Source organism: Oncorhynchus masou, chromosome 13, assembly GCF_036934945.1.
Source record: "Oncorhynchus masou masou isolate Uvic2021 chromosome 13, UVic_Omas_1.1, whole genome shotgun sequence".
Taxonomy (NCBI): Eukaryota; Metazoa; Chordata; class Actinopteri; order Salmoniformes; family Salmonidae; genus Oncorhynchus; species Oncorhynchus masou.
The window spans coordinates 26,403,756-26,431,693 of NC_088224.1; the positions used below are offsets into that span (position 1 = coordinate 26,403,756).

Consider the following 27,938-nt stretch of genomic DNA (forward strand, 5'->3'; position numbering starts at 1 on the left):
TGCCAGGCGCACTGGTTTGAGTGTCTTTGAACGGGGTATGGTAGTAGGTGCCAGGCGCACTGGTTTGAGTGCCTTTGAACGGGGTATGGTAGTAGGTGCCAGGCGCACTGGTTTGAGTGTCTTTGAACGGGGTATGGTAGTAGGTGCCAGGCGCACTGATTTGAGTGTCTTTGAATGGGGTATGGTAGTAGGTGCCAGGCGCACTGGTTTGAGTGTCTTTGAACGGGGTATGGTAGTAGGTGCCAGGCGCACTGGTTTGAGTGTCTTTGAACGGGGTATGGTAGTAGGTGCCAGGCGCACTGGTTTGAGTGTCTTTGAACGGGGTATGGTAGTAGGTGCCAGGCGCACGCACTGGTTTGAGAGTCTTTGAACGGGGTATGGTAGTAGGTGCCATGCGCACTGGTTTGAGTGTCTTTGAACGGGGTATGGTAGTAGGTGCCAGGCGCACGCACTGGTTTGAGTGTCTTTGAACGGGGTATGGTAGTAGGTGCCAGGCGCACTGGTTTGAGTGTCTTTGAACGGGGTATTGTAGTAGATGCCAGGCACACTGGATTGAGTATGTCAAGAACTGCAAAACTGCTGGGTTTTTCACGCTCAACAGTTTCCAATGTGTATCAAGAATGGTCCACCACTCAAAGGACATCCAGCCAACTTGACACATCTGTGGGAAGCATTGGAGTCAACATAGACCAGCATCCCTGTGGAACGCTTTCGACACCTTGTAGAGTCCATGCGCTGATGTATTGAGGCTGTTCTGAGGGCAAAGGGGGTGCAACTCAATATTAGGAATGTTTTATACACTCAGTATATATAGTCATTAAACACTGGACACTTCCTGTTTCTTTTATACTTTTTCCTATGTGTATTAATATACTCTATTCTTCACGTAGCTCATTCTAATTTGTCTACTACTGTACTTTGCATTTTTTGTTACGCTGTTTATGCACACCACATATTGATATACTGGATTCTTGACGTAGTTTACTGTAATATATCTACACACACTGTACATATCATTCCTATTATATCCTGTTGGTGTACATACACATAGATTGCATTGGGATTACTGATAATGTTATTTAGGTTTTTACTTGGATTCATTATGACATTTTTCCATTTTTAGTTTTTTGCTTATTTGTGTACTTTCTTGACATTTACTGCACTGTTAGGATCTAGTACCACAAGCATTTCGCTGCACCCACTATAAAATCTGCTAAACATTGAATGCCACCAATAAACTTTGTAAAAATGTTACACGAGGTGGAAATACATGGTTTGATTGTTTTGTCACAGTTTGTCAACTTGCTGTAGATCTCCATAGAGATCTACAGCGAAACTGTCAGCGAAATTTAGCTGGGGAGGTTTGAGCACAGAGTTATTACTCGACTTGTGCTCACACCCAAAATCATCTAATCTTTTCCGTCTCTGCACACACACACACACACACACACACACACACACACACACACACACACACACACACACACACACACACACACACACACACACACACACACACACACACACACACACACACACACACACACACACACACTAGCACCCATGTGTGAAGTGGAACGAGATATGAGGGTGCCTTTACTCCATATATCTTCTGGAGCCGGGCTGAATATGTAAATATGAGTGGGTGGGAAGGGAAAGATCAAGGGAGGGAGGGAGAGGAAGGAAACGAGGCAGGGAGGAGAACAATGCAAGGAGCGAGGAGAGAGAAGGGAGAGAGAGATGGAATATGAGTGTGGGTATAGTCGGTAGCACTAGTTAGTTAGCGTTTATGGAAGTGAAGGTAGCTGGTAGCGAGTCCATGTTTATCCAGCGCTGCCACACTGACTCCCAGACAGTCCACCTGGTCAGGGGTCTCAACTGGCCACCGCTCAAAGATATTATTCAAATGATTTCAGCTGGTCTCAGACTGCCAGACAGAGGAGGCACTTTGCTGTCGTGTATTCAGACATCTAAAGAAACATTTTTAACCGCAACTTTAGCAATTTTTCAAATCATGTGAGCGTCCTATATTTGGAAGTGACAGGGTTTGCTAGGTGACACAAGTGATGGTGACAGTTGCAGAGAGGGAGTGGGAGAAGGACAGAAAGAGAGGGAGAGTTGGAGGTAGGAAAGCACAGAAAGCCCACCTGCCGTTACAAATACTTTCTTTCAACCTTTCCTGTTTGCTCTATGGCACAATTACAACTCCCCTGTTCACTTCTGGTATTCACTTCCTCATTATCCAGTCTCCTCTCCTGGTCGCCTTCTCAATCATCTCCCCTGTCTTCAAACCAAACATTACACACTTAAATCAAATACACAGTTCTGGGTTATTTTAGGGATCTACACAGATTTTCTCTCATCTCGGGCAATTTACTGCTGAATCTGTAAAGCATTATTCACAAATCTCCATCTCACTGGCAGTAATTGCGGGTTTCCTTGCGGACACTGACGTCTGGATGGAGAGCTAAAATGTCAGTCTGATTTAAGCTGATGTAATCTTGTTTTTTTGCTTTCAACGATTGTCTTATTCCCTATGCGAAGTGACTGAGGCTGGATAGTTTTGTACGCATGTGCGTGTGATTATTAATTTAGGCTTGTCACTTTCCTGTATGTGTTTGCATTCTCAGTCCCATTTACATAGGAAATAAGATTTATTTGGACACCAAACTCACTGTTTCAATCATTCTGGGGATCACAGCTGGCTTCAACAAACATATGTTATGATTGCCAAAATGTTGCTTAAATGAAGTGTGCAAAAGAGGCATTTAAAAAAAATCAAACCCCACACATGCACACTCACACACACACGCACACAAATACACAAACACACTAATATTTCTGCCAATACAATAATATCACAGCTTATGTTTGACTACTCAGGACTCAGGTTTATTAAACTATTCTATGGGGGGTCAGATATGGACAACAGGGAAAAGCAGCTGTCTCAATATCTGTCTACTACCAGTTACTGGAGACAGAAAGAGAGGGGGAAGAATGGAGAGCAAGAGGAAGGGAGGGTGCAGGGAGGCACTGAATCTGATGTTACTGTAGTTATTGGCTTTGATGGTCACAGTTCTAACCAGCTCTGTTCTGTTTGGCTCAAATCAATATGGATCTTTATTAGAGGGCCCTTAGAGACATTCTGTAGCTAGCAGTAGAACGGCTGGTTGTGTGATGTCATCCGGAAGTACAGTTATTGATGCTGATGACAAGGGGTGACAGAGAAAGGAGGAGAGGGGTGAGCCGCAGGTGTCTGTCTGGGCTTGGAGGTCCTATTTTGGCCCCAGGAACCCCTGTGTGGTGTGTGTGTGTGTGTGTGTGTGTGTGTGTGTGTGTGTGTGTGTGTGTGTGTGTGTGTGTGTGTGTGTGTGTGTGTGTGTGTGTGTGTGTGTGTGTGTGTGTGTGTGTGTGTGTGTGAGGGAGGGAGGGTAGAGTCTAGACGTGACCATCTGGCAGGAGAGAGCGAGAGACCCATGTGGCACCTCAACCAAGGTCACCCAGCACGGAGGAGTTCATTAATCAGCCTTTGCTATTATGGTTACATGTGCGTCTGTGTGTCTGGTGTTAACAATACTGACTGGAAACAATAATGATGCAACATCATTTGTACATGTGTGAAATAGGACAAATATAAGCACTCACAAATTATTATTATTACCCCATTGGCGTAGGTAAGTCTTCTACAGTGGCGTAGGTAAGTCTTCTACAGTGGCGTAGGTAAGTCTTCTACAGTGGCGTAGGTAAGCCTTCTAAAGTGGTGTAGGTAAGTCTTCTACAGTGGCGTAGGTAAGCCTTCTACAGTGGAGTAGGTAAGCCTTCTAAAGTGGCGTAGGTAAGCCTTCTACAGTGGAGTAGGTAAGCCTTCTAAAGTGGCGTAGGTAAGTCTTCTACAGTGGTGTAGGTAAGCCTTCTACAGTGGAGTAGGTAAGCCTTCTAAAGTGGCGTAGGTAAGTCTTCTACAGTGGTGTAGGTAAGTCTTCTACAGTGGCGTAGGTAAGCCTTCTAAAGTGGCGTAGGTAAGCCTTCTAAAGTGGCGTAGATAAGCCTTCTACAGTGGCGTAGGTAAGCCTTCTACAGTGGCGTAGGTAAGCCTTCTAAAGTGGCGTAGATAAGTCTTCTACAGTGGCGTAGGTATGTCTTCTACAGTGGCGTAGGTAAGTCTCCTACAGTGGCGTAGGTAAGTCTTCTAAAGTGGCATCGGTAAGCCTTCTAAAGTGGCGTAGGTAAGTCTTCTACAGTGGCGTAGGTAAGTCTTCTAAAGTGGCGTCAGTAAGCCTTCTACAGTGGTGTAGGTAAGTCTTCTACAATGGCGTAGGTAAGCAAACCTGCAGTGGCGTAGGTAAGCCTACTAAAGTGGCGTAGGTAAGCCTTCTACAGTGGTGTAGGTAAGTCTTCTAAAGTGGTGTAGGTATGCCCTCTACAGTGGCGTAGGTAAGTCTTCTAAAGTGGCGTAGGTAAGCCTTCTAAAGTGGCGTAGGTAAGTCTTCTACAGTGGCGTAGGTAAGCCTTCTAAAGTGGCGTAGGTAAGCCTTCTAATGTGGAGTAGATAAGCCTTCTAAAGTGGCGTAGGTAAGCCTTCTAAAGTGGAGTAGATAAGCCTTCTAAAGTGGCGTAGGTAAGCCTTCTAAAGTGGCGTAGATAAGCCTTCTAAAGTGGTGTAGGTAAGCCTTCTAAAGTGGCGTAGGTATGCCTTCTAAAGTGGCGTAGGTAAGCCTTCTAAAGTGGCGTAGATAAGCCTTCTAAAGTGGCGTAGGTAAGCCTTCTAAAGTGGCGTAGGTAAGCCTTCTAAAGTGGTGTAGATAAGCCTTCTAAAGTGGTGTAGGTAAGCCTTCTAAAGTGGCGTAGGTATGCCTTCTAAAGTGGCGTAGGTAAGCCTTCTAAAGTGGCGTAGATAAGCCTTCTAAAGTGGTGTAGGTAAGCCTTCTACAGTGGCGTAGGTAAGCCTTCTAAAGTGGCGTAGATAAGCCTTCTAAAGTGGTGTAGGTAAGCCTTCTACAGTGGCGTAGGTAAGCCTTCTAAAGTGGCGTAGATAAGCCTTCTAAAGTGGTGTAGGTAAGTCTTCTACAGTGGCGTAGGTAAGCCTTCTAAAGTGGCGTAGGTAAGCCTTCTAAAGTGGTGTAGGTAAGTCTTCTAAAGTGGTGTAGGTAAGTCTTCTAAAGTGGTGTAGGTAAGTCTTCTACAGTGGCGTAGGTAAGCCTTCTAAAGTGGCGTAGGTAAGTATCCATTCAATACACTTTAAAGCTTACGTATATGTTGCCTACTCCCCTTAATTGTATCTATTCAGCTAGCATTGCCAGAGGGATTTCATCATTACTAAAATAGATTAGTAAGCTGCAGAGATTGAAAAAAAAATCACTGTGACAGGCACACACGTACGCACACACACACACACACCCATTTTAACAGACGATATTAAATAGACACACCTTTGGCCAAGTGGACGCAATTTGCATGTGAATGAGTCAGACTCAGGCTTCAGTCACAGCATGGTGATGGAGCGTTGGGAATGAGTCATCAGAGCAGCGACCTTGTAGAGGGTCACCTACAGCTCATTGCTTTATCCACCGTGTGTGTGTGTGTGTGTGTGTGTGTGTCATACATTGAGCAGCACTGGGCCGGCCGTGAACCTGATCTGGCTTTTGGGGATAGAGAGAGAAAAAAAGCCTTTGTTGTTTCAAACTAGACTGGATTCAGCAGGATGATGAACAAATGAAAGGCCATACTGTTCGCCAAATGTTATCATGCATTTGAGATAGCGTGAGGCTTGGAATATTCATTACTATAAACTGCCCTGTGGGGTTTTAGTTGGTATGAGTTTTATTCCTGACTGGTTCAGGAATAAACGATTCAGGATTCATTTTCATCCATTAGCCTGAAGTTTTATCCCACGACCCAGATGGAGAGAACCAGGATAAAAGTCAAATAGTTTGATCCACAGTGACAGTAATAAAATATAGAACTCAGTGTGTAAAGTATATTAAATGTATGTGGATAGTCTTTAAAGGCATAACACTGTACTACCTAGATTTTCGAACATCAGGGGGGCGGTTTCATACTTTCATAAACAGTGACCTATGCCTGGGCTTGATCCCAACATGACCCAGTAATGCCACAGCTCCTGCTCTGTTCTGACATGTCTCTGTGTATCTATCTGTGTTTTAAGCCTCCAGGCCCGTTGATGGTGACCTGTGCCTCAGCCCGCCCCCCAACACCACCCAGCTGTGCCACATCCCCTGTCCCGTGGAGTGTGACCTGTCCTCCTGGAGTGCCTGGGGACCCTGCACCTTCGAGAACTGCCTGGACACAGCTGCCAAGAAAGGTGGGTGGAGCACAGCTCTAATGACAGTTATGCCTCGGCTTTGATACCCATTCGGTCACATAGACGGCCATTTTGAAATGATTGCATTGGAACACCACGCACTGGGTGCAACATAGTAATAGCAATAGCTATACCTTTAGTAATGATGAAAATTAACACATATTTATTTTGATTACTCCTGACTGTGATACAGCACCCAAGATGATATATCCCTGGTGTTGAGCATCTTTTTCATCGAGACTCAGATTCGAACCCGGTCGATCACATAGGTAGCCATCTTAAAAATGAAACAGGCATTGGTTACACTGTCAATAGCAGGTCTTGTAATTTTGTCCTCAGCCTGTATCCATCCATCAGTCACTTCACCAGTAACAATAAACTGATAACATGATTGGAGAGCTTAAGTTATGTTCAGTCTGGTACATGTATGCAACACTACTCTAGAATCCATCTTTATTTGTGTTGCATTCAGATAAATGTTGAGTTATAAAATGTATTGAGTCTCAATATTGATTTTCTTAATCCTCTTGGCAAGCCGCTGGAACACGACATAAATTGTAGATATAGCGTTGTTCAAAACGGTGGGATGTAGGCGAGAAAGCAATCATTGTTGCATTTTTCAAAAAGGTCTGTTGCAGTTGTATTAGAAAAATATGTTTTTAAAAAGTTTGAAACCTCACAGCTTCTATATAGAGCACCTATGTACTGTATACACTATAAGCAATATGTTGATATTGACAGGAGTTAAAGAGAAGACAGAGAAAGACAGAGATGTGGAGAGGGGATGCTATAGGGAGGGTGCAGGTGTCTCTACTCCCTTTTTGTTAGACAGCGGGAAGGGGGTGACAGTTGGTGCTATTCCATCAGTAGGGGCTGAAATGCTGGCTGACTCACAAACACACACACACACACACACACACACACACACACACACACACACACACACACACACACACACACACACACACACACACACACACACACACACACACACACACACACACACAGACATGCTGGCTGGTTGGCTGGCTGGCTCAGACCTTAATTATCTCTGGTACAGGAACAGAACAGCAGCAGCAGTCTCTGAGCCCCAGTCCCTCCATCACCTCCACCATGGTGACTAATGCATATTGACTCTATCCTAATGAAGCATCTCAAATGGAAGGGACGCCTAGAAATTGTCTCCCATGTGTCTTAATGATGGATTCACTCTTACCGCACGTCTCTCTCTCTCTCTCGTTTCACTACACGCTCGTCTCGTGTCTCATGTCATACAGTACACACACAAACTTGACTGGAGTGCGTGTCTGTGTCCGTGCACACGTGCGTGTGTTTGTACACCCTGGCTCTCATTAGTCGAGAGAAGCAGACTCAGGCGATTTTCAGGCACTTTCTTTTATCCCTGAGACAACGAGCTCCATGCAGCATCAACATGCCCTGATCTCCCAGGATTCATTCAATCAACGTATGTCACTCTTTCTGTTGGCTGTCCAAATGGACTGTCTGCACACACACTGTGATTGTATCTATCTACTAGTATTTGATGGATTTTAGTAACATACTGCACAGTTAATGGGAGATGTGTTTTCAAAAAAGTGGCTGATGTCTTAGATACGTTTGTCTCAGCCATGGCCTTTGAGATGTTGTGACCCAATACTGTAATTATAGCCTACACTTTTTCCATCAGTATGTTTGTCTGTGCAAAGAGCCCTCAGGCTCTGACAAAGTGGAAAGGCCTCAGTCAATCTGTTCACCTTGCTGTCCTTTACTGTGGTTCGACCGACAGTGGTGATATTAGATCAAATCAAATCAAAAGTATTTATATAGCCCTTCTTACATCAGCTGATATCTCAAAGTGCTGTACAGAAACCCAGCCTAAAACCCCAAACAGCAAGAAATGCAGGTGTAGAAGCACGGTGGCTAGGAAACACTCCCTAGAAAGGCCAAAACCTAGGAAGAAACCTAGAGCGGAACCAGGCTATGAGGGGTGGCCAGTCCTCTTCTGGCTGTGCCGGGTGGAGATTATAACAGAACATGGCCAAGATGTTCAAATGTTCATAAATGACCAGCATGGTCAAATAATGATACCCCCGGACAGGGCCAAACAGGAAGGATATAACCCCACCTACTTTGCCAAAGCACAGCCCCCACACCACTAGAGGAATATCTTCAACCACCAACGTACCATCCTGAGACAAGGCCAAGTATAGCCCACAAAGGTCTCCACCACGGCACAACCCAAGGGGGGGCGCCAACCCAGACAGGAAAATCACGTCAGTGACTCAACCCACTCAAGTGACGCACCCCTCCTAGGGAAGGCATGAAAGATCACCAGTAAGCCAGTGACTCAGCCCCTGTAATAGGGTTAGAGACAGAGAATCCCAGTGGAGAGAGGAACCGGCCAGGCAGAGACAGCAAGGGCGGTTCGTTGCTCCAGAGACTCTCCGTTGACCTTCCCACTCCTGGGCCAGACTACACTCAATCATATGACCCACTGAAGAGATGAGATAAAAAAAACCTGTCTGGATCCCTATCCTAGCCATTCCCCCCTCTCTAACACCCCCACCCCCACCACCCTTCACCTTTCCTAAACTCTCCACCTTCTTTTCCCACTTTCCCCCACCTGTCCCTGTTAAACTCTCCACCTCAGCCCTGACACTTGACAACACACCTCTCTCCTCCAGCCGACCCTCCTAATTAAGTAGAGGGTTCAGGAAGGGATAGGAAAGAATCAGAAATAATCAGAAGAAAGAGAGAGTCAGCCATCATCCTGCTGGCTCCCCCATGCTCTTTTCTTATCAGGTTGGAGCAGCAGTGGAGATTAGGCCCTGAGGCTGGGGGCAGGCTGACCTCAGGCTGGGCAGGCAGGGGTTAACATAATACAAACACACACACATGTAGGTGCAGGCACGCACACACACCACACACACACGCACACACACACACACACCTCCCGGGTCCCAGCCATCACCACTTCCATGTCCTTGATCAGAGACAAGGGAAAGCTCTTGGATTTGGAACAGCAAAAACGATGAATGTATTAATGGATTGCTGCATACATTAGTACATGAGTCACTTTGGGTAAAAGCCTGGCTTAATGAGGAGAGTATAATAATAGTCATTATGGGAAGCTGTTTCTCTAATGTCTGTCATTTTCTGGGGTTTAATGGTCTTGTCGTGTTAAATAAATAAACGCTATATTACGGTTATCATCAAAGCCAAGACACAATATGACTGTATCAAAGCAGAGGGCAGTTCATGTACCGAAGTTAGACATTAAGTTGTGACTCCATGAAAAACAAGTTTAGCTACCCTGAAAAGTGCTACCTTAGAGGGGGAGGTTGGTGATGATGGAGGCCCTTATAAGTGCTACCACAGAGGGGGAGGTTGGTGATTAGGGATGAAAAGTGCTACCACAGCAGGGGAGGTTGGTGAAGAGGGATGCCCTGAAAAGTGCTACCACAGAGGGGGAGGTTGGTGATTAGGGATGAAAAGTGCTACCACAGCAGGGGAGGTTGGTGAAGAGGGATGCCCTGAAAAGTGCTACCACAAAGGGGGAGGTTGGTGATGAGGGAGGCACTGAAAAGTGCTACCACATCAGGGGAGGATAGAGATTAAGGAGGCCCTGAAAAGTGCTACTACAAAGGGGGAGGTTGGTGATGAGGGAGGCCCTGAATAGTGCTACCACAAAGAGGGAAGTTGGTGATGGAGGCCCTGAAAAGTGCTACCACAAGAGGGGGAGGTTGGTGATGAGGGAGACCCTGAATAGTGCTACCACAAAGAGGGAGTTTGGTGATGAGGGAGGCCCGGGGAAACGCTACTACAGAGGGGGAGTTTGGTGATGGTAGAAGCAAATGGTAGAGTAGTAGAATTCTACAGCTATGTATGGTTCCATGGCAGCACCAGTGTACCTATATTCCTGTCTTATCCTACCAGGGTTCAAACTGAGGAAGAGGAGAGTCATCAATGAGCCGACAGGAGGAACAGGAAGCTGCCCTCACCTGGTGGAGGCCATACCATGTGAAGAACCCAGTTGCTATGATTGGTTGCTTGTCAAGCTGGAGGAGTGTATCCCAGACAACGAGAGAGAGTGCGGACCGGGCACCCAGATACCACAAGTGCAGTGTGTCATCAGTGATGGTAAGGGGAGGGAGGGAGGGAGGGAGGGAGGGAGGGAGGGAGGGAGGGAGGGAGGGAGGGAGGGAGGGAGGGAGGGAGGGAGGGAGGGAGGGAGGGAGGGAGGGAGGGAGGGAGGGAGGGAGGGAAAATTCCAAGTCTTTATTATACTCTATGTTAATTACCATGATGATTTTCATGGTGTGTGTTGAGTTGTGTTACAATATGTTTTGGGTAAATCGGAGCTCAGAGACCCATATTGTTTATTAGCTTCATTGCCTTGAACTGTGCCTGCAGGTGCTCAGCCACAGCTGATTCCCTGTGTGTGTGTGTGTGTGTGTGTGTGTGTGTGTGTGTGTGTGTGTGTGTGTGTGTGTGTGTGTGTGTGTGTGTGTGTGTGTGTGTGTGTGTGTGTGTGTGTGTGCGTGCGTGCGTGCGTGCGTGCGTGCGTGCGTGCGTGCGTGCGTGCGTGCGTGCGTGCGTGCGTGCGTGCGTGCGTGCGTGCGTGCGTGTGTGTGTGTGTTGGCCTTGGACCGCAGCCCAACATGGTAATTGCTGTTTCTGTAACGATCTTGTTCTGTGGATATTTATTTCTCTCTCCATTGTTTGTCTAGTCCTAAGATAGTACAGAGCTATGGAGGCTTGTGTGTATGTGCGTGTACTTGTGTGTGCCTGATATCCCATGGGGCTGAGTGGCCAGGCACGAGCCACTGCTGGTCGTAATTGTGCTGGCTGAGATACATGGAGAGCTGTGCTGGCACTGCCTGAGGAGTGACGCGCACGCGCACGCGCACGCACACACACACACACACACACACACACACACACTCACACACACACACACACACACACACACACACACACACACACACACACACACACACAGGGCCAGAGCTAGATATACAGCACTTGCTAGTTCATGTTCTCTCCAAAATAAACTTGTGTCAGAATTCAGTTAGCATGTGAGAGTAAATGAAACAATACCATAGTGCTTGTTGCTTTTGGCAAGCATGGTGATTTTGGCTTATAGTACTGCATTGGTCCACCATCTGAAGACTGAAGAGAACAGCTTGATCTATTGAACAGTCTAACAGTCTAATAGGGTACACGTTGAAATCATTGTCTCAAATCATTGTGCCAATCCAAGACACTAAAGTCATAGAGATGCAAAACTCCACAATCCCCTCGTCACACAGATTGCATTATTCTCCGAGTGTGTCTGGCACAGAGCAGACATTTGTTATGGCATGTGTAATAGGAAGCAGTGCACCTGGGAGGAGTGTAGCTGATGCGGTTTTAATGTGCTTTGGGAGGTGAGAGTTTTAGTCAGGGTAGATCGAAGGGTCCTTGTGTTTTAGAGACAGAGTTTAATCTCAATAATTGAATTCACCCTAATTTAATTCAGTTCAGAATAATGGAGAAAATAACCATAGCTGACTTGATAATTTAACAATAAAAATTAATTAGGAGTATGAGTTTTATTACTTCTAATTCAATATATCTGACATAGTTAATCTTCTTTTAAGATGATTAAATAACCCAACAATAAATAGGAGACAAAAATGAGAGATGTCAATGGCCTGCCTTCACACTCCATTGTGTTGTCAGGGAAATGTGAAGAACTCACTTTTTATTAATGATTCAATTAGGGACTGTGTGTTGTAATTGTATTTTTCATCCTGTGAATTTTCTGTTCTCTTTCTTTCGACAAAGATTCCCCGTATGAATATAGCAATTATCAAGAAGATATGGGAACCATAGCACACTGCCAGCTAATGAGCACCCTAGGGAGGGAGTGTGTCTGTCTGTCTGTCTGTCTGTGTGCGTGTGTGCGTGTGTGCGTGTGTGCGTGTGTGCGTGTGTGCGTGTGTGTGTGTGTTGATACTTCTCAACCAGTTCTCAATATATAACAATAATCAAGGTCCCATTCACTTCAACTAGAGCCTCATGCTGCCTGCTCTGTGCTGTTGTCGTGACGTTGACGATGGTGAAAGCCATATTAACTACAAGTCTAATGGTCTCTTCTTTTCAGAGGAGGATAATATCTATATTGTATATTGAAAGATTTAGGTACAAGATAAAAACTATTATGAGTGAGAAAGGGAGATAACTTTTTACATAAAGTAAAATTGATGAAATGAAACACTAAAACTAGTCTATCTCAACCACCGTCTCTGCTCACAACTCCCTCTTTCTCTCTTCACCTCCTCATCCTTTCATCCCTCCCTATCTCTCTCTTCTACTCACCACTCCCTATTCCCTACTTTTCATCCCTTCCTACCTCCTTATTCTCACCGCTTTCTATTTCCCTCCATCCCCGCTTTCATCCCTCCCTACAGACACGGTGTATTGTGTATACTGACCCATTTAGCTAGGTGGTGAGCAAGCCCAGCCCAGGTACACGTTCTGTCTACACCCTGATTGCTTCATTCAAGGTCACCTCCCCATCCCTTCTCCCCAGTTATAGAAAGAATATAGATGCTGGCTGCAGTGAGCTTGTTCTAACAGCAGCACCCTGTTGAATTAGACTTAGTTACGGGTAAATTAGATTACCTGGCGCTACTCCACACAGTCAGTTCACATATACCCTGCCTGCATTTCACATTAGGGTGTTTGTGTGTGTGCGTGTGTGTGTGTGTGTGTGTGTGTGCCTGCCTGCGTGCATGCGTATGCGTGTGTGTGTGTGTGTGTGTGTGTGTGTGTGTGTGTGTGTGTGTGTGTGTGTGTGTGTGTGTGTGTGTGTGTGTGTGTTCCCTGCCCGGATGGAATGAGACAGGGTTGAATAGAAGATATGTCAAACGATGTCTGGTGCTTTTCCATTAAGACACAGTTCAGACCCAGCTAGAGGAGGAGGGGGAGGGGTTTATGATGTGAGGTGTGTACCTAGTTTAAAGGAGAATTGCTTCTTTGATCGGTTGGGTTGCTTGCAGAGCTGAGGACAGACAGCCGTAGCTGGTTGTTTCTCCTCTGTGGCTTTGCAGAATTGATTTCTAGACACATGCTGGACAGGGAAAGGGAGGATGAGGGGAGGAGGGGAATTTCTGAGAGGTGAAGGGTGGTTAGGATTTTAATGCTAGAATCCTTAGTTGCTCCATCCATTTTTGGACTGTATTCAATAATTATACATACCCATTGATTCTTGAAGAACACAACTTATTCATTCCTCATGAATTTAGTTAAAGTGTCATGCCCCATCAGAATCCAAAATATAAGCTTGATTTACCCCATTGTGTATAAACAACGTAAATGAAAAGCAAACTCTGCATAACCTCAAAACATTGTTCAAACAATAATTTTGATATCACGGACAGTCAGTTCTTGCATCCATAACTGTGTCTCTGAGTGTGCTTACATTTCTCCAGGCCCATCCCTCAGCTTTTTCCCAAAACAGGGGCGGGGTGTCTGCTTTCTTATTGTTTTAACTAAGGATTCTAGCTTTAAGGGTCCATGATTCAACACATTAGTTGTTCATTTTCATTGCAAATTACTTCTTGCAAGGCATGAATCTCTTCATTATTAAAGCCTTCCCGAGTAGAAATGTTTTCTTTTAACATTCATACCATCTTGAGTGTCAATAGACATGTTTCCTCCCTTGGAGTACTAACCAAAGCAGCCAGACTGAAGTCAATGTTTTCACACAAAGATGTCACAAAAAGACAGTCAGTCAGAAGCCATGAGAATAATCAGTCTCATACAAACACTTTAATGATTTCCTTTCCCAATCTATCGCATGAAGACACACACACACACACACACACACACACACACACACACACACACAGTCCCTCTTGACTGGACCCTATTGATCCTCTGTTGTCTGCTACTGATGAAAATGGATTTGTTTCCCCCAAAGGGCTCCAGACATGTCATCAGACTGACTGCTCCTCTGGTTCCTCCCGTCACTATGGCATTTTTATCAGTGGTACAGATAGGGGGAACCATGAAAGGGAGATGGGATGGCCTGGAATACAATGGAGTGTGAATAAGGGTTTCATTGATATGAAATGACTCACTAAGATATGTGATAGGAAGGGATAGGATAGAGTGTGGGATGTGGTATAGAGATGGGACGGGGTATAGAGATGGGACGGGGTATAGAGATGGGACGGGGTATAGAGATGGGACGGGGTATAGAGATGGGACGGGGTATAGAGATGGGACGGGGTATAGAGATGGGACGGGGTATAGAGATGGGACGGGGTATAGAGATGGGACGGGGTATAGAGATGGGACGGGGTATAGAGATGGGATGGGATATGATGATGAGATGGGGTATAGAGATGGGATGGGGTATAGAGATGGGATGGGGTATAGAGATGGGATGGGGTATAGAGATGGGATGGGGTATAGAGATGGGATGGGGTATAGAGATGGGACGGGGTATAGAGATGGGACGGGGTATAGAGATGGGACGGGGTATAGAGATGGGACGGGGTATAGAGATGGGACGGGGTATAGAGATGGGACGGGGTATAGAGATGGGACGGGGTATAGAGATGGGACGGGATATGATGATGAGATGGGGTATAGAGATGGGATGGGGTATAGAGATGGGATGGGGTATAGAGATGGGATGGGGTATAGAGATGGGATGGGGTATAGAGATGGGACGGGGTATAGAGATGGGACGGGGTATAGAGATGGGACGGGGTATAGAGATGGGACGGGGTATAGAGATGGGACGGGGTATAGAGAATGGACGGGGTATAGAGATGGGACGGGATATGATGATGAGATGGGGTATAGAAATGGAATGGGGTATAGAGATGGGATGGGGTATAGAGATGGGATGGGGTATAGAGATGGGACGGGGTATAGAGATGGGACGGGGTATAGAGATGGGATGGGGTATAGAGATGGGACGGGGTATAGAGATGGGATGGGGTATAGAGATGGGACGGGGTATAGAGATGGGACGGGATATGATGATGAGATGGGGTATAGAAATGGAATGGGGTATAGAGATGGGATGGGGTATAGAGATGGGATGGGGTATAGAGATGGGATGGGGTATAGAGATGGGACGGGGTATAGAGATGGGACGGCGTATAGAAATGGGATGGGGTATAGAGATGGGATGTGGTATAGAGATGGGACGGGGTAAAGAGATGGGATGTGGTATAGAGATGGGACGGGGTATAGAGATGGGACGGGGTATAGAGATGTGATGGGATATGATGATGAGATGGGGTATAGAAATGTAATGGGGTATAGGGATGGGGTATAGAGATGGGATGGGGTATAGAGATGGGATGGGGTGTAGAGATGGGATGTGGTATAGAGATGGGATGGGGTATAGAGATGGGATGGGGTATAGAGATGGGATGCGGTATAGAGATGGGATGGGGTATAGAGATGGGATGGGATATAGAGATGTGAGGGGATATAGAGATGGGATGCGGTATAGAGATGGGACGGGGTATAGAGATGGGATGGGGTATAGAGATGGGATGGGATATAGAGATGGGATGGGGTATAGATATGGGATGGGATATAGAGATGTGAGGGGATATAGAGATGGGATGCGGTATAGAGATGGGACGGGGTATAGAGATGGGATGGGGTATAGAGATGGGATGGGGTATAGAGATGGGATGGGGTATAGAGATGGGACGGGGTATAGAGATGGGACGGCGTATAGAAATGGGATGGGGTATAGAGATGGGATGTGGTATAGAGATGGGACGGGGTATAGAGATGGGATGTGGTATAGAGATGGGACGGGGTATAGAGATGGGACGGGGTATAGAGATGTGATGGGATATGATGATGAGATGGGGTATAGAAATGTAATGGGGTATAGGGATGGGGTATAGAGATGGGATGGGGTGTAGAGATGGGATGTGGTATAGAGATGGGATGGGGTATAGAGATTTGATGGGGTATAGAGATGGGATGGGGTATAGAGATGGGATGGGGTATAGAGATGGGATGCGGTATAGAGATGTGATGCGGTATAGAGATGGGATGGGATATAGAGATGGGATGGGGTATAGAGATGGGATGGGATATAGAGATGTGAGGGGATATAGAGATGGGATGCGGTATAGAGATGGGACGGGGTATAGAGATGGGATGGGGTATAGAGATGGGATGGGGTATAGAGATGGGATGGGGTATAGAGATGGGACGGGGTATAGAGATGGGACGGCGTATAGAAATGGGATGGGGTATAGAGATGGGATGTGGTATAGAGATGGGACGGGGTATAGAGATGGGATGTGGTATAGAGATGGGACGGGGTATAGAGATGGGACGGGGTATAGAGATGTGATGGGATATGATGATGAGATGGGGTATAGAAATGTAATGGGGTATAGGGATGGGGTATAGAGATGGGATGGGGTATAGAGTTGGGATGGGATATAGAGATGGGATGGGGTGTAGAGATGGGATGTGGTATAGAGATGGGATGGGGTATAGAGATGGGATGGGGTATAGAGATGGGATGGGGTATAGAGATGGGATGGGGTATAGAGATGGGATGCGGTATAGAGATGTGATGCGGTATAGAGATGGGATGGGATATAGAGATGGGATGGGGTATAGAGATGGGATGGGGTATGATGATGAGATGGGGTATAGAGATGTGATGGGATATGATGATGAGATGGGGTATAGAAATGTAATGGGGTATAGGGATGGGGTATAGAGATGGGATGGGGTATAGAGATGGGATGGGGTGTAGAGATGGGATGTGGTATAGAGATGGGATGGGGTATAGAGATGGGACGGGGTATAGAGATGGGATGGGATATAGAGATGTGAGGGGATATAGAGATGGGATGCGGTATAGAGATGGGACGGGGTATAGAGATGGGATGGGGTATAGAGATGGGATGGGGTATAGAGATGGGATGGGGTATAGAGATGGGATGGGGTATAGAGATGGGATGGGGTATAGAGATGGGATGTTGTGTAGAGATGGGACGGGGTATAGAGATGGGATGTGGTATAGAGATGGGATGGGATATAGAGATGGGACGGGGTATAGAAATGGGACGGGGTATAGAGATGGGATGCGGTATAGAGATGTGATGCGGTATAGAGATGGGATGGGATATAGAGATGGGATGGGGTATAGAGATGGGATGGGGTATGATGATGAGATGGGGTATAGAGATGTGATGGGATATGATGATGAGATGGGGTATAGAAATGTAATGGGGTATAGGGATGGGGTATAGAGATGGGATGGGGTATAGAGATGGGATGGGGTATAGAGATGGGATGGGGTATAGAGATGGGATGGGGTATAGAGATGGGATGCGGTATAGAGATGTGATGCGGTATAGAGATGGGATGGGATATAGAGATGGGATGGGGTATAGAGATGGGATGGGGTATGATGATGAGATGGGGTATAGAGATGTGATGGGATATGATGATGAGATGGGGTATAGAAATGTAATGGGGTATAGGAATGGGGTATAGAGATGGGATGGGGTATAGAGATGGGATGGGGTGTAGAGATGGGATGTGGTATAGAGATGGGATGGGGTATAGAGATGGGACGGGGTATAGAGATGGGATGGGATATAGAGATGTGAGGGGATATAGAGATGGGATGCGGTATAGAGATGGGACGGGGTATAGAGATGGGATGGGATATAGAGATGTGAGGGGATATAGAGATGGGATGCGGTATAGAGATGGGACGGGGTATAGAGATGGGATGGGATATAGAGATGTGAGGGGATATAGAGATGGGATGCGGTATAGAGATGGGACGGGGTATAGAGATGGGATGGGGTATAGAGATGGGATGGGGTATAGAGATGGGATGGGGTATAGAGATGGGATGGGGTATAGAGATGGGATGTTGTGTAGAGATGGGACGGGGTATAGAGATGGGATGTGGTATAGAGATGGGATGGGATATAGAGATGGGACGGGGTATAGAAATGGGACGGGGTATAGAGATGAGACGGGATATGATGATGAGATGGGGTATAGAAATGGAAGTGAGGTTTGTGGTGACATCATGGCCCTCCCCTCACAAGAGTGATGGGATAAATTGAGGTGGGGGTTGAAGAGAGATCCTTGATAGAGGGATGGGATGCAATAGGGTAGAGTGAGGAGAAGGGTGGGGTGTAGGGGTAGCAGGGTGGAGGTGGCGTCCCACAGATTTATATCAGTGCAGGACCATAACAATATCTAATGTCTCAATGAAACCTTGAAAAGACTTGTCTCTAAATCCCAAATCCCTCCATTGTTGTGAGTTTCCCTTTTAAGCCATTTAGCAGGGTCCTAAATCCATTTAGAGCTTTTCCGGGGTCAGACATCCTCATTCTGATCTTCTCAACAATACACCTCACCTCTAAGACAACCCTCAGCTAAAAATAATTGGTCAATACATTTTTTTTAATGCAAAAATTATATGCACATTTAAGCTCAATCTTTGAAAAAAAGCATTTAACATTTTACTCATAAATGATTTAAAATATCTGTTAACCGTCTGTCAAATCAAATGAAGTAATTCCACAAGGCTATGACTCTGGAATTGATGCCTGAAGAAAGCTAAATAAGTCTCCCCCTCTCCCTCTCTCCTTCTCTCCCTCTCTCCTTCTCTCCCTCTTCCACTTCCTCTGTCTCTCCCTCTCTCCTTCTCTCCCTCTCCCTCTCTCTGTCTCTCCCTCTCTCCTTCTCTCCCTCTCCCACTTCCTCTATCTCTTAGCTGTACTTAGTTCTGTTATGCTCTGCAGAAAACTCTTTCATCCGTGTTTGCAAACATCCAGGGGACCATACTACTTCCCGTGTGCACAGCTGTCTCATCACAATGTTGATGTATTTGGCAAAGCTACTGAACTTCATGCATTTACATGTTCGTCGTTTAGCAGACACTCATATCCTGATTAGTGCATTCATCTTAAGATTCAGTAGCTAAGTGAAACAACACATCACAATCGTATCAAGGACATTTTCCCTCAACAAAGTATTTATCAGAGAACTCAGTGCTAGTGGGAGAAGGAATTCCACATGGGCTGTGCGTGCAGGGTACAATAAATTAGAAGGGTTGCAGCCACAGGGAGGGGACAGGTATAGAAAACACACAAATAGCTTCCAAAGCTACAAATGAACAAAATGAGATCAGCAGAAAATAACAATATATCCACAGAACAACTTTGCAGAACCTCTCAGTTTTTGTGATAACACCGCCGAGTACAGCTGCCGCTGAAAGACAGGGGGGACTGAAGTACTAGCACTAAATGCCTAGTACAGGTAAAAGACATACCTCTCAGCACTGATTGTTGATGGTCTGGCAGAGGTGAAAGACACACCTCCCAGAACTGACTGCTGATGGCTTGGTAGAGGTGAAGAAAAACACACCCACAAATTGTTACACAAATGTGCATTATTAGACTGTTACACAAATGTGCATTATTTGTGCATGACACAAGTCATTTTTCCAACAATTGTTTACAGACAGATTATTTCACTTATAATTCACTGCATCACAATTCCAGTGGGCCAGAAGTTTACATACGCTAAGTTGACTGTGCCTTTAAACAGCTTAGAAAATTCCACAAAATTATGTCATGGCTTTAGAAGCTTCTGATAGGCCAATTGGTGTCATGTGAGTCAATTTGAGGTGTACCTGTGGATGTATTTCAAGACCTACCTTCAAACTCAGTGCCTCTTTGCTTGACATCTTGGGAATATCGAAAGAAATCAGCCAAGACCTCAGAAAATAAATTGTAGACCTCCACAAGTCTGGTTCATCCTTGGGAGCAATTTCCAAATGCTTGAAGGTACCACGTTCAACCTGTACAAACAATAGTACACAAGTATAAACACCATGGGACCACACAGCCGTCATACTGCTCAGGAAAGAGATGCGTTCTGCCTCCTAGAGATTAACTTACTTTGGTGTGCGAAAAGTGCAAATCAATCCCACAACAACAGCAAAGGACCTTGTGAAGATGCTGGAGGAAACAGGTACAAAAGTATCTATATCCACAGTAAAAAGATTCCTATATCAGCATAACCTGAAAGGCCGCTCAGTAAGGAAGAAGCCACTGCTCCAAAACTGCCAAAAAAAAAAGCCAGACTACGGTTTGCAACTGCACATGGGGACAAAAGTTCGTACTTTTTGGAGAAATGTCATCTGGTCTGATGAAACAAAAATAGAACTGCTTGGCCATAATGACCATCGTTATGTTTGGAAGAAAAAGGGGGAGGCGAAGAACACCATCCCAACTGTGAGGCTAGGGGGTGTCAGCATCATGCTGTGTGGGTGTTTTGCTGCAGGAGGGAATGGTGTGCTTCACAAAATAGATGGCATCATGAGGGGGAAAATCATGTGGATATATTGAAGCAACATCTCAAGCAATCAGTCAGGAAGGTAAAGCTTGGTCGCAAATGGGTCTTCAAAATGAACAATGAACCAAAGCATACTTCCAAAGTTGTGTCAAAATGGCTCAAGGACAACAAAGTCAAGGTATTGGAGTGGCAATCACAAAGCGCTGACCTCAATCCTATAGAAAATGTGTGGGCAAAACTGAAAAAGCGTGTGCGAGCAAGGAGGTCTACAAACCTGACTCAATTACACCAGATATGTCAATAGGAATGGGCCAAAATTCACCCAACTTATTGTTGGAAGCTTGTGAAAGGCTACCCATAACGTTTGCCCCAAGTTAAACAATTTAATGGCAATGTTACCAAATACTAATTGAGTGTTTGTAAACTTCTGACCAACTGGGAATGTGATGAAAGAAATAAAAGCTGAAAGAAATCATTCTCCTCTATTATTCTGACATTTCACATTCTTAAATCAAAGTGGTGATCCTAACTGACCTAAGACAGGGAATTTTTACCAGGATTAAATGTCAGGAATTGGAAAAACTGAGTTTAAATATATTTGGCTCAGGTGTATGTAAACTTCCGACTTCAACTGTAATTCTGCTTTGAAAGTTGATACATTTGTATTCTCACTTTTGAGAAAAAGGCCTTTGAATGTTTTGGTACCTACTGGAGAGCTCTTCTTTGTCGACACACATTCAGCATCGTTCACACCCTCTTAAGTTTTAGCCCCACCTATCTCTTTAAGGGTTGATCCGAGCGTTCTGTCCTAACATCAGAAGTCAAGCACCCAAGACAACTGGCTAACGTTGGCTAGCTTGCTAGCTACTTCCAGAGACGAATGAGAGAACAGCTCGCTGACTATTTTACTTGCCTTAGCAGAGCTGGTTAGGCTGATTTGATGCTATCCAGACCGTTGGTGACTGCAACTCTGCTGCTTGCAACAATTTACATTTTTTTGCAAACGTTTACTGACACCGACAATATTCAACAGGTATTTGTCAGTTATTCTGCACTCTGGCACACTCAGACAAGAGTGCTCTGAAATCTGAGTAGAAAGCCATAGCGAATCTACCTGCTACGTCTATCAACAGTTGTCGCAGTGACAATCTATTGAAATGGTTACTTGGATAGTGGAGTATTTTGTTAACCTCTTAAGACATGTAGCTAGCTAGCAGCATAAACAATGAATTACAATCCCCACTCATGACACTACCCTGAATGAATCTGCAAGTAGCTAACAAACCAGGTTCAATGTTAGCTAGCTAACATTAGGCTATAACTAGCAAAGCAAAGGGCTCTAAGATACGAATAATAAGATCATACACGTAAAGTCAGCTAGCGAGCCAGCCAGCTAATGTTAGCTAGCTAGCCAACAGTACACTTTGGCTTGAAATGAAAATTACTTTGTGTCAAAATTTGAAACATGTAATATCTGAAAATGTAACTAGCTAGACTATCCTAACCGTGCTCTGAAATCAGAGTAGATAGCCAGAGCGAATTTACCAGCTACGTCTATCAAATGTTGTCGCATAGTGGAGTCTTTTGTTAAGACATGTAGCTAGCTAGTTAGCTAAACAATTAACCATAATTCCAACTCAACATGTTACTACCCTGCATGAATATGCAGGTAGCTAAACAGCCAGGTTCAATGTTATCTAGCTAACATTAAGCTATAAGTAGCAAAGCAAATGGCTCTGAGATACAAATAATAAGATCATACATGTAACGTTAGCTACTGAGCCAGCCAGCTAACGTTAGCTAGCTAGCTAACAGTACATTTGAACTTGAAACAAAAATGACTTTTGTCATGGAAATATTTAATCAATACTATTTCTCAAATACCGGAGCCTGTGAGTTCAATAAGACTTTATTACAAAGTAATATAAGCCGAGCTGGTTCATGAAGTAACTCCCTTTCCAGCCTTCACACACACACTTTTTATGAAGTTTCCTTACGTCACACACATAGTAACTCCTCTTTATGTTAATGATTCATCCCCTCTGGCATTTAGCCACTGTTATCTTTTTGCCTTGCACAAATGTTGGTTTGGTTTCACATTAGGGTATAGAAACATTATGCCATAGCAATGGTACACAAATAAACAGACATGCCCACTCTCAATATAGGTGCATGTCTATTGGTGTCTAATGACCTAAACACACAAATAGAGTGCACTTATCCTGCTGACTACTACGAAATGTATAACGTGCACATATGTAATATGTAACTTTTTCTGTGACTCATAAATTCATTTAGCAATTGTATTAGTATTTAAAGATGGTATACAAGTTTGTTATTAAGGCACATGAAAGTTCACATGTTCCAGAAGGCATTTCTGTCAAAAAACAAACACAACATAACACAAGTTATGTTCAAATGGCTCCCCTATGAAATAGTGACCCGCGACATACGACTAGTTTCCTGAAACAAGTGACTTAGGCCTGAAACGACAGTCAAAAGTACTGGCCAATCAGACAGTTCAAACAGCAATTATTAGGTAGGCTACTAGTGAAGAGATACTAGGGGAAAGGTGGCACTTATATTCAAGACAATAAGAACAGATACTAATTGTGTCACGTCTAATCAAGGTGGGTGGAATCAGGCGCAGAGAGCAGATAGCGATATGAAAGTTTATTCTCCGGTGAACAAGAAACACGGTCAACCCAACACACACAGGGTGAACAATCCAACACAGGATAAAAGACGAACCGGAGAATAAGAACACAAGATACACCGACAGACATGGATGGCAAATAAACAATCCTGCCCAAAACAAGGGCGGGACAACCTACATTATATACAGACACTAATTAACTAAACAACACACAGGTGAAACCAATCAGACAAAACCAACAGATACACGAAAAGGGATCGGTAGTGGCTAGTAGGACGGTGACGACGACCGCCGAGCCCCGCCTGAACGGGCAGGAGAGCCAACCTCGGTGGAAGTCGTGACAAATTGAATAAAAAAATATACTTGCTATGCTTGTTAAACACTACTAATCGTTCTGCCAGCTCCAATGGTGTTATGTATTAAGCATATGCAATATGTATGAGCAGTCTACACCGTGATACATTTGCACTGTAGATGGGAGGAATCTTAAAGGAGACATTTATAGAGGAAGTAGTATGTTTGTGTTAAAAGCCAGTTAATAAAAATTGCTTGTATGTCACGTTCATTTGTGAATCTCTAGTGGCTTTTTCAAGACATTTGGACAGAACATCATGGTCCAGTAATATGGGTATGTGAGTTTGCGTGCGTGTGTGTGTGCAAGCATGTGTGGGACATTTGTCAAGGGCAGAATATTCCACCTACGTGAAGATGACAATGATTCAGTATCTGTTGTCTTAATGTCTATGTGACTTGACACGTTTGTAGATACACAAGGTTTTATCCAGCTTGCTTATGCATTAGAGATGCAATCATTTGGATATGAGCACATTTTTCTTCCATGTACACTGTCAAAGTCATGAGCAAAAGATTAAACTAATGCCTCAATGCCTGAATTAGAATTGCAATGGTTATAAATATCCACTTTTATTCCTAGGTTCTTGCTTTGAAAGAAGTTGTAATGCCCCAGACTTGTTCCCTCATGTCAAATGGTTCTCTAGTCTGCCTGCTTGTTTGTGAAAAAGCCACCAATCTTTTATTCTGGTGCAAACATGCATTGTAATACCCAGTGCCTATTTTCTCTTCAGACTTGGTGAACATGCTGACAAATGTTATATGTGCTTTGTGTACTCTTATAAACCGGGTGGTTCGAGCCCTGAATGCTGATTGGCTGAAAGCTGTGGTATATCAGACCGTATACAACGGGTATGACAAAACATTATTTTTGACTGCTCTAATTACGTTGGTAACCAGTTTATAACAGCAATAAGGCACTTTGGGAGTTTGTGGTATATGGCCAATGTACCACGGCTAAGGACTGTATCCAGGCACTGCGTTGTGCATAAGAACAGCCCTTAGCCGTGGTATATTGGCCATACACCACAAACTCCCAAAGTGCCTTATTGCTATTATAAACTGGTTACCAACATAATTAGAGCAGTCAAAAGTTATTGATCTGATTTTGCGATGCGATTTTGTGTGTGATATCAGCACATGATGCTGACTGTATTGTACTATATGTAACAAAGATGGTTACTAAACCCCAAGCCTCATATACTGTGTTTCCTGTCACCATGTGCCTTCAGGTGAGTATGTGGACCGCCAACTGTGCCGTGATGCCATCCTACCCATGCCTGTCATCTGTGAGGTGCCTTGCCCCAAGGACTGTGTCCTCAGTCCCTGGGCCTCCTGGTCCCTGTGCTCACACACCTGCTCCGGGAAGAACACAGAGGGAAGGCAGATGAGAGCCCGCTCAGTACTGGCCTACAGCGCTGGGGAAGGTGAGACGACAATCACACAACCCACAGCGTCAGACCTGGTTCCAGATCTGTTTGTGCAGTGGAGTCAGCGCCTATGGTTGTTGTCATGCCAATCATAGGAGTTGATCTATGGGAGTTGGCATGACCACACTAGCGGATTTGGGACCAGGCCACACATCATCAGACTAGGGTTCAGATAGTACATGTTTTCTTTCAAGTATGTTGAGTGTTTGATGGAGCCTGTCAATAGTGCATGCCATATGGACAGAGTTTGCACTTTCGATTGGTTTTGTTGCACCAGATAAGCTCGATCATTTTGATCCCAGGTCCGCACAGCATGCAGGAGAGTATCTGATATATCATGTGAGGCTGCTGAAGCAAGCATTCACCATGCCCTCTATTTCTGTTCTATGTTACAGGAGCCAAATTGTCAATATTGTATAAATTATTCTGTATGTTCCTCCTCCTCAGCGACTGCTCAGGTTGTAGCCTGGGTGACTGTGATGCAGGGTAAGGTTCTGTGATGTGGCATAGTCACAAGGAATAACAAGCGTGGAAACTTTAGGATAGATACCTGAACTACTCTCTGGAGCTACATTTTCAATGTTTAGGTTCAAAGCATCTGAGTGTGAAGTGCTTAGAGCCCTAGTGTTTAGTATTCTTTATAGCACCTTTCACAAATGTAGGGATTGGTGATAGAACATTCATAACTTTGCATTTACCTTCCTTTAAGGTCTATCGCAGGTGCTCAAGGTTCTTGCACTATTCGGTACTATAATTTCCTATGCTCTTAGAATGCCGTGTTCCCATAGATGTACTTATTCAGCTCTGTAGATGTTATAAGTAGATGTATGTAGTTGATATACTGTATGGCTACCTGGGTACCAATCTATTTCCCCTCACTGCCTGGTCAGCATAACTTTATGCTTGTACTATGAAAAACGTTTACAGACCCTCAACAGCACAGTCGTGTAAAAAGCATTCCTTAGTGTAAAGTGCTGCCTGACAACCTAAGGAGAGGAGATGGAACCCCTGAGGAGAGGAGACTGAAACCCTAAGGAGAGGAGACTGAAACCATGAGGAGAAGCGACTGAAATTCCAAAGAGAAGCAACTGAAACCCTCAGGAGGGACAACTGAAACCCCAAGGAGAGGCGACTGAAACCCTAAGGAGAGGTGACTGAAACCCTAATGAGGGCTCGACTGAAACCCGAAGGAAAGGAGACTGAAAATCTAAAGAGAGGAGCCTGAAACCATAAGGAAAGGAGACTGAAACCCCAAGGAGTGGTGACTGAAACCCCAAGGAGTGGTGACTGAAACCCCAAGGAGAGGCAACTGAAACCCTAAGGAGAAGTGACTGAAACCCTAAGGAGAGGAGACTGAAACCCTGAGGAGAAGCGACTGAAACCCTAAGGAGAGGAGACTGAAACCCTGAGGAGAAGCGACTGAAATCCCAAAGAGAAGCAACTGGAAACCCTAAGGAGGGACAACTGAAACCCCAAGGAGAGGTGACTGAAACCCTAAGGAAAGGAGACTGAAACTCCAAGGAGTGGTGACTGAAACCCTAAGGAGAGGTGACTGAAACCCAAAGGAGAGCCGACTGAAACCTGAAGGAGAAGTGACTGGAACCCTAAGGAGAGGAGACTGAAACCCTGAGGAGAAGCAACTGAAATCCCAAAGAGTAGCAACTGAAACCTCAAGGAGGGGCAACTGAAACCTCAAGGAGGGGCAACTGAAACCCCAAGGAGAGGCGATTGAAACCCTAAGGAGAGTTGACTGAAACCCTAGGGAGAGAAGATTGAAACCCTAAAGAGAGGAGACTAAAGCCCTAAGGAGAGGAGAAGTATAAGTCTGGTCAGTATTGGAACTAGTGACTCTAGGTTAGAGTCTTGCAGTCCAAGCTGCCAGTCACGCCCTGAAAACCCATTGCTATGCAACCTACACTGAGCTGTGCCATCGCCTTGCAGTAGATAAGCATGTTGTAGCCCATTGCATAACACTGCTACAGCTCTTGTAGATATCCTCCATTGGACCATAGCAAGACAGTGTCTGTCTATGGCATATTCAGAACACCCACACAGTTTTCTCTAAATGGATACTGATATGCTCTGGCATGGGGAGGACAGTCACACTATCATCACTGCAGAAACAGAATCAACTGAATGACTCGCATCATTTATTAGCCTTCCTACTCCTCAGCAGACAGACACACTGTCCAGGATAAATGGCAAGAGACGTGTGTGTGTGTGTGTGTGTGTGTGTGTGTGTGTGTGTGTGTGTGTGTGTGTGTGTGTGTGTGTGTGTGTGTGTGTGTGTGTGTGTGTGTGTGTGTGTGTGTGTGTGTGTGTGTGCGTGTGTGTCAGACGCCAGGTGTGGGCTGAGTGTAGCATGAAGTCCTACAGATTGAGGACCTCCCAATTCAGACCCGATTCATAACTTGAGATCTGCGTAAAATATCGAGTGGTGTCAATTTGAGCCAAAATTCAAGTGGTGTGGTGATCTCAAGTTAGGCTCTCAGGGAATAGAGAGAGCAGTTTAGAGTCAATTGGAGAACATAGCAGAGTAGAAATGACTGGGTAATTCCAACAGGGTTGAGCCCGTAGAGTAGGCCTAAGTAACAATTACAAAAGGCTATGTTAGGACACTCTCGTAACGAGACGAAGGATTAGCTTTGGTAGCCAAACCCACAAATAACAGTGGTATGGTGAGTTTGCCTTGTTGTACGTGACGTGAAGGTTTCAGGAACTCTGTCTTAGAGTAACATAACATGAAGGGAAAGAAGGTTCTTCATTGTGTCACGAACCGGCTCAAAGTCCATAACAAAAA

General features: G+C 45.0%; 1 protein-coding gene across 1 annotated transcript in view; it reads left to right on the forward strand.

Annotated features, from left to right (window-relative positions):
- Positions 1–27,938, forward strand: part of LOC135552018 (thrombospondin type-1 domain-containing protein 7A-like) — a 174,417-nt gene that overhangs the window by 89,186 nt on the left and 57,293 nt on the right. The window contains exons 5-7 of the mRNA XM_064983363.1: positions 6,167–6,322; positions 10,259–10,462; positions 24,941–25,135. Coding sequence (XP_064839435.1) covers positions 6,167–6,322; positions 10,259–10,462; positions 24,941–25,135 — 555 coding nt within the window. The remainder of the gene's footprint in view (positions 1–6,166; positions 6,323–10,258; positions 10,463–24,940; positions 25,136–27,938) is intronic.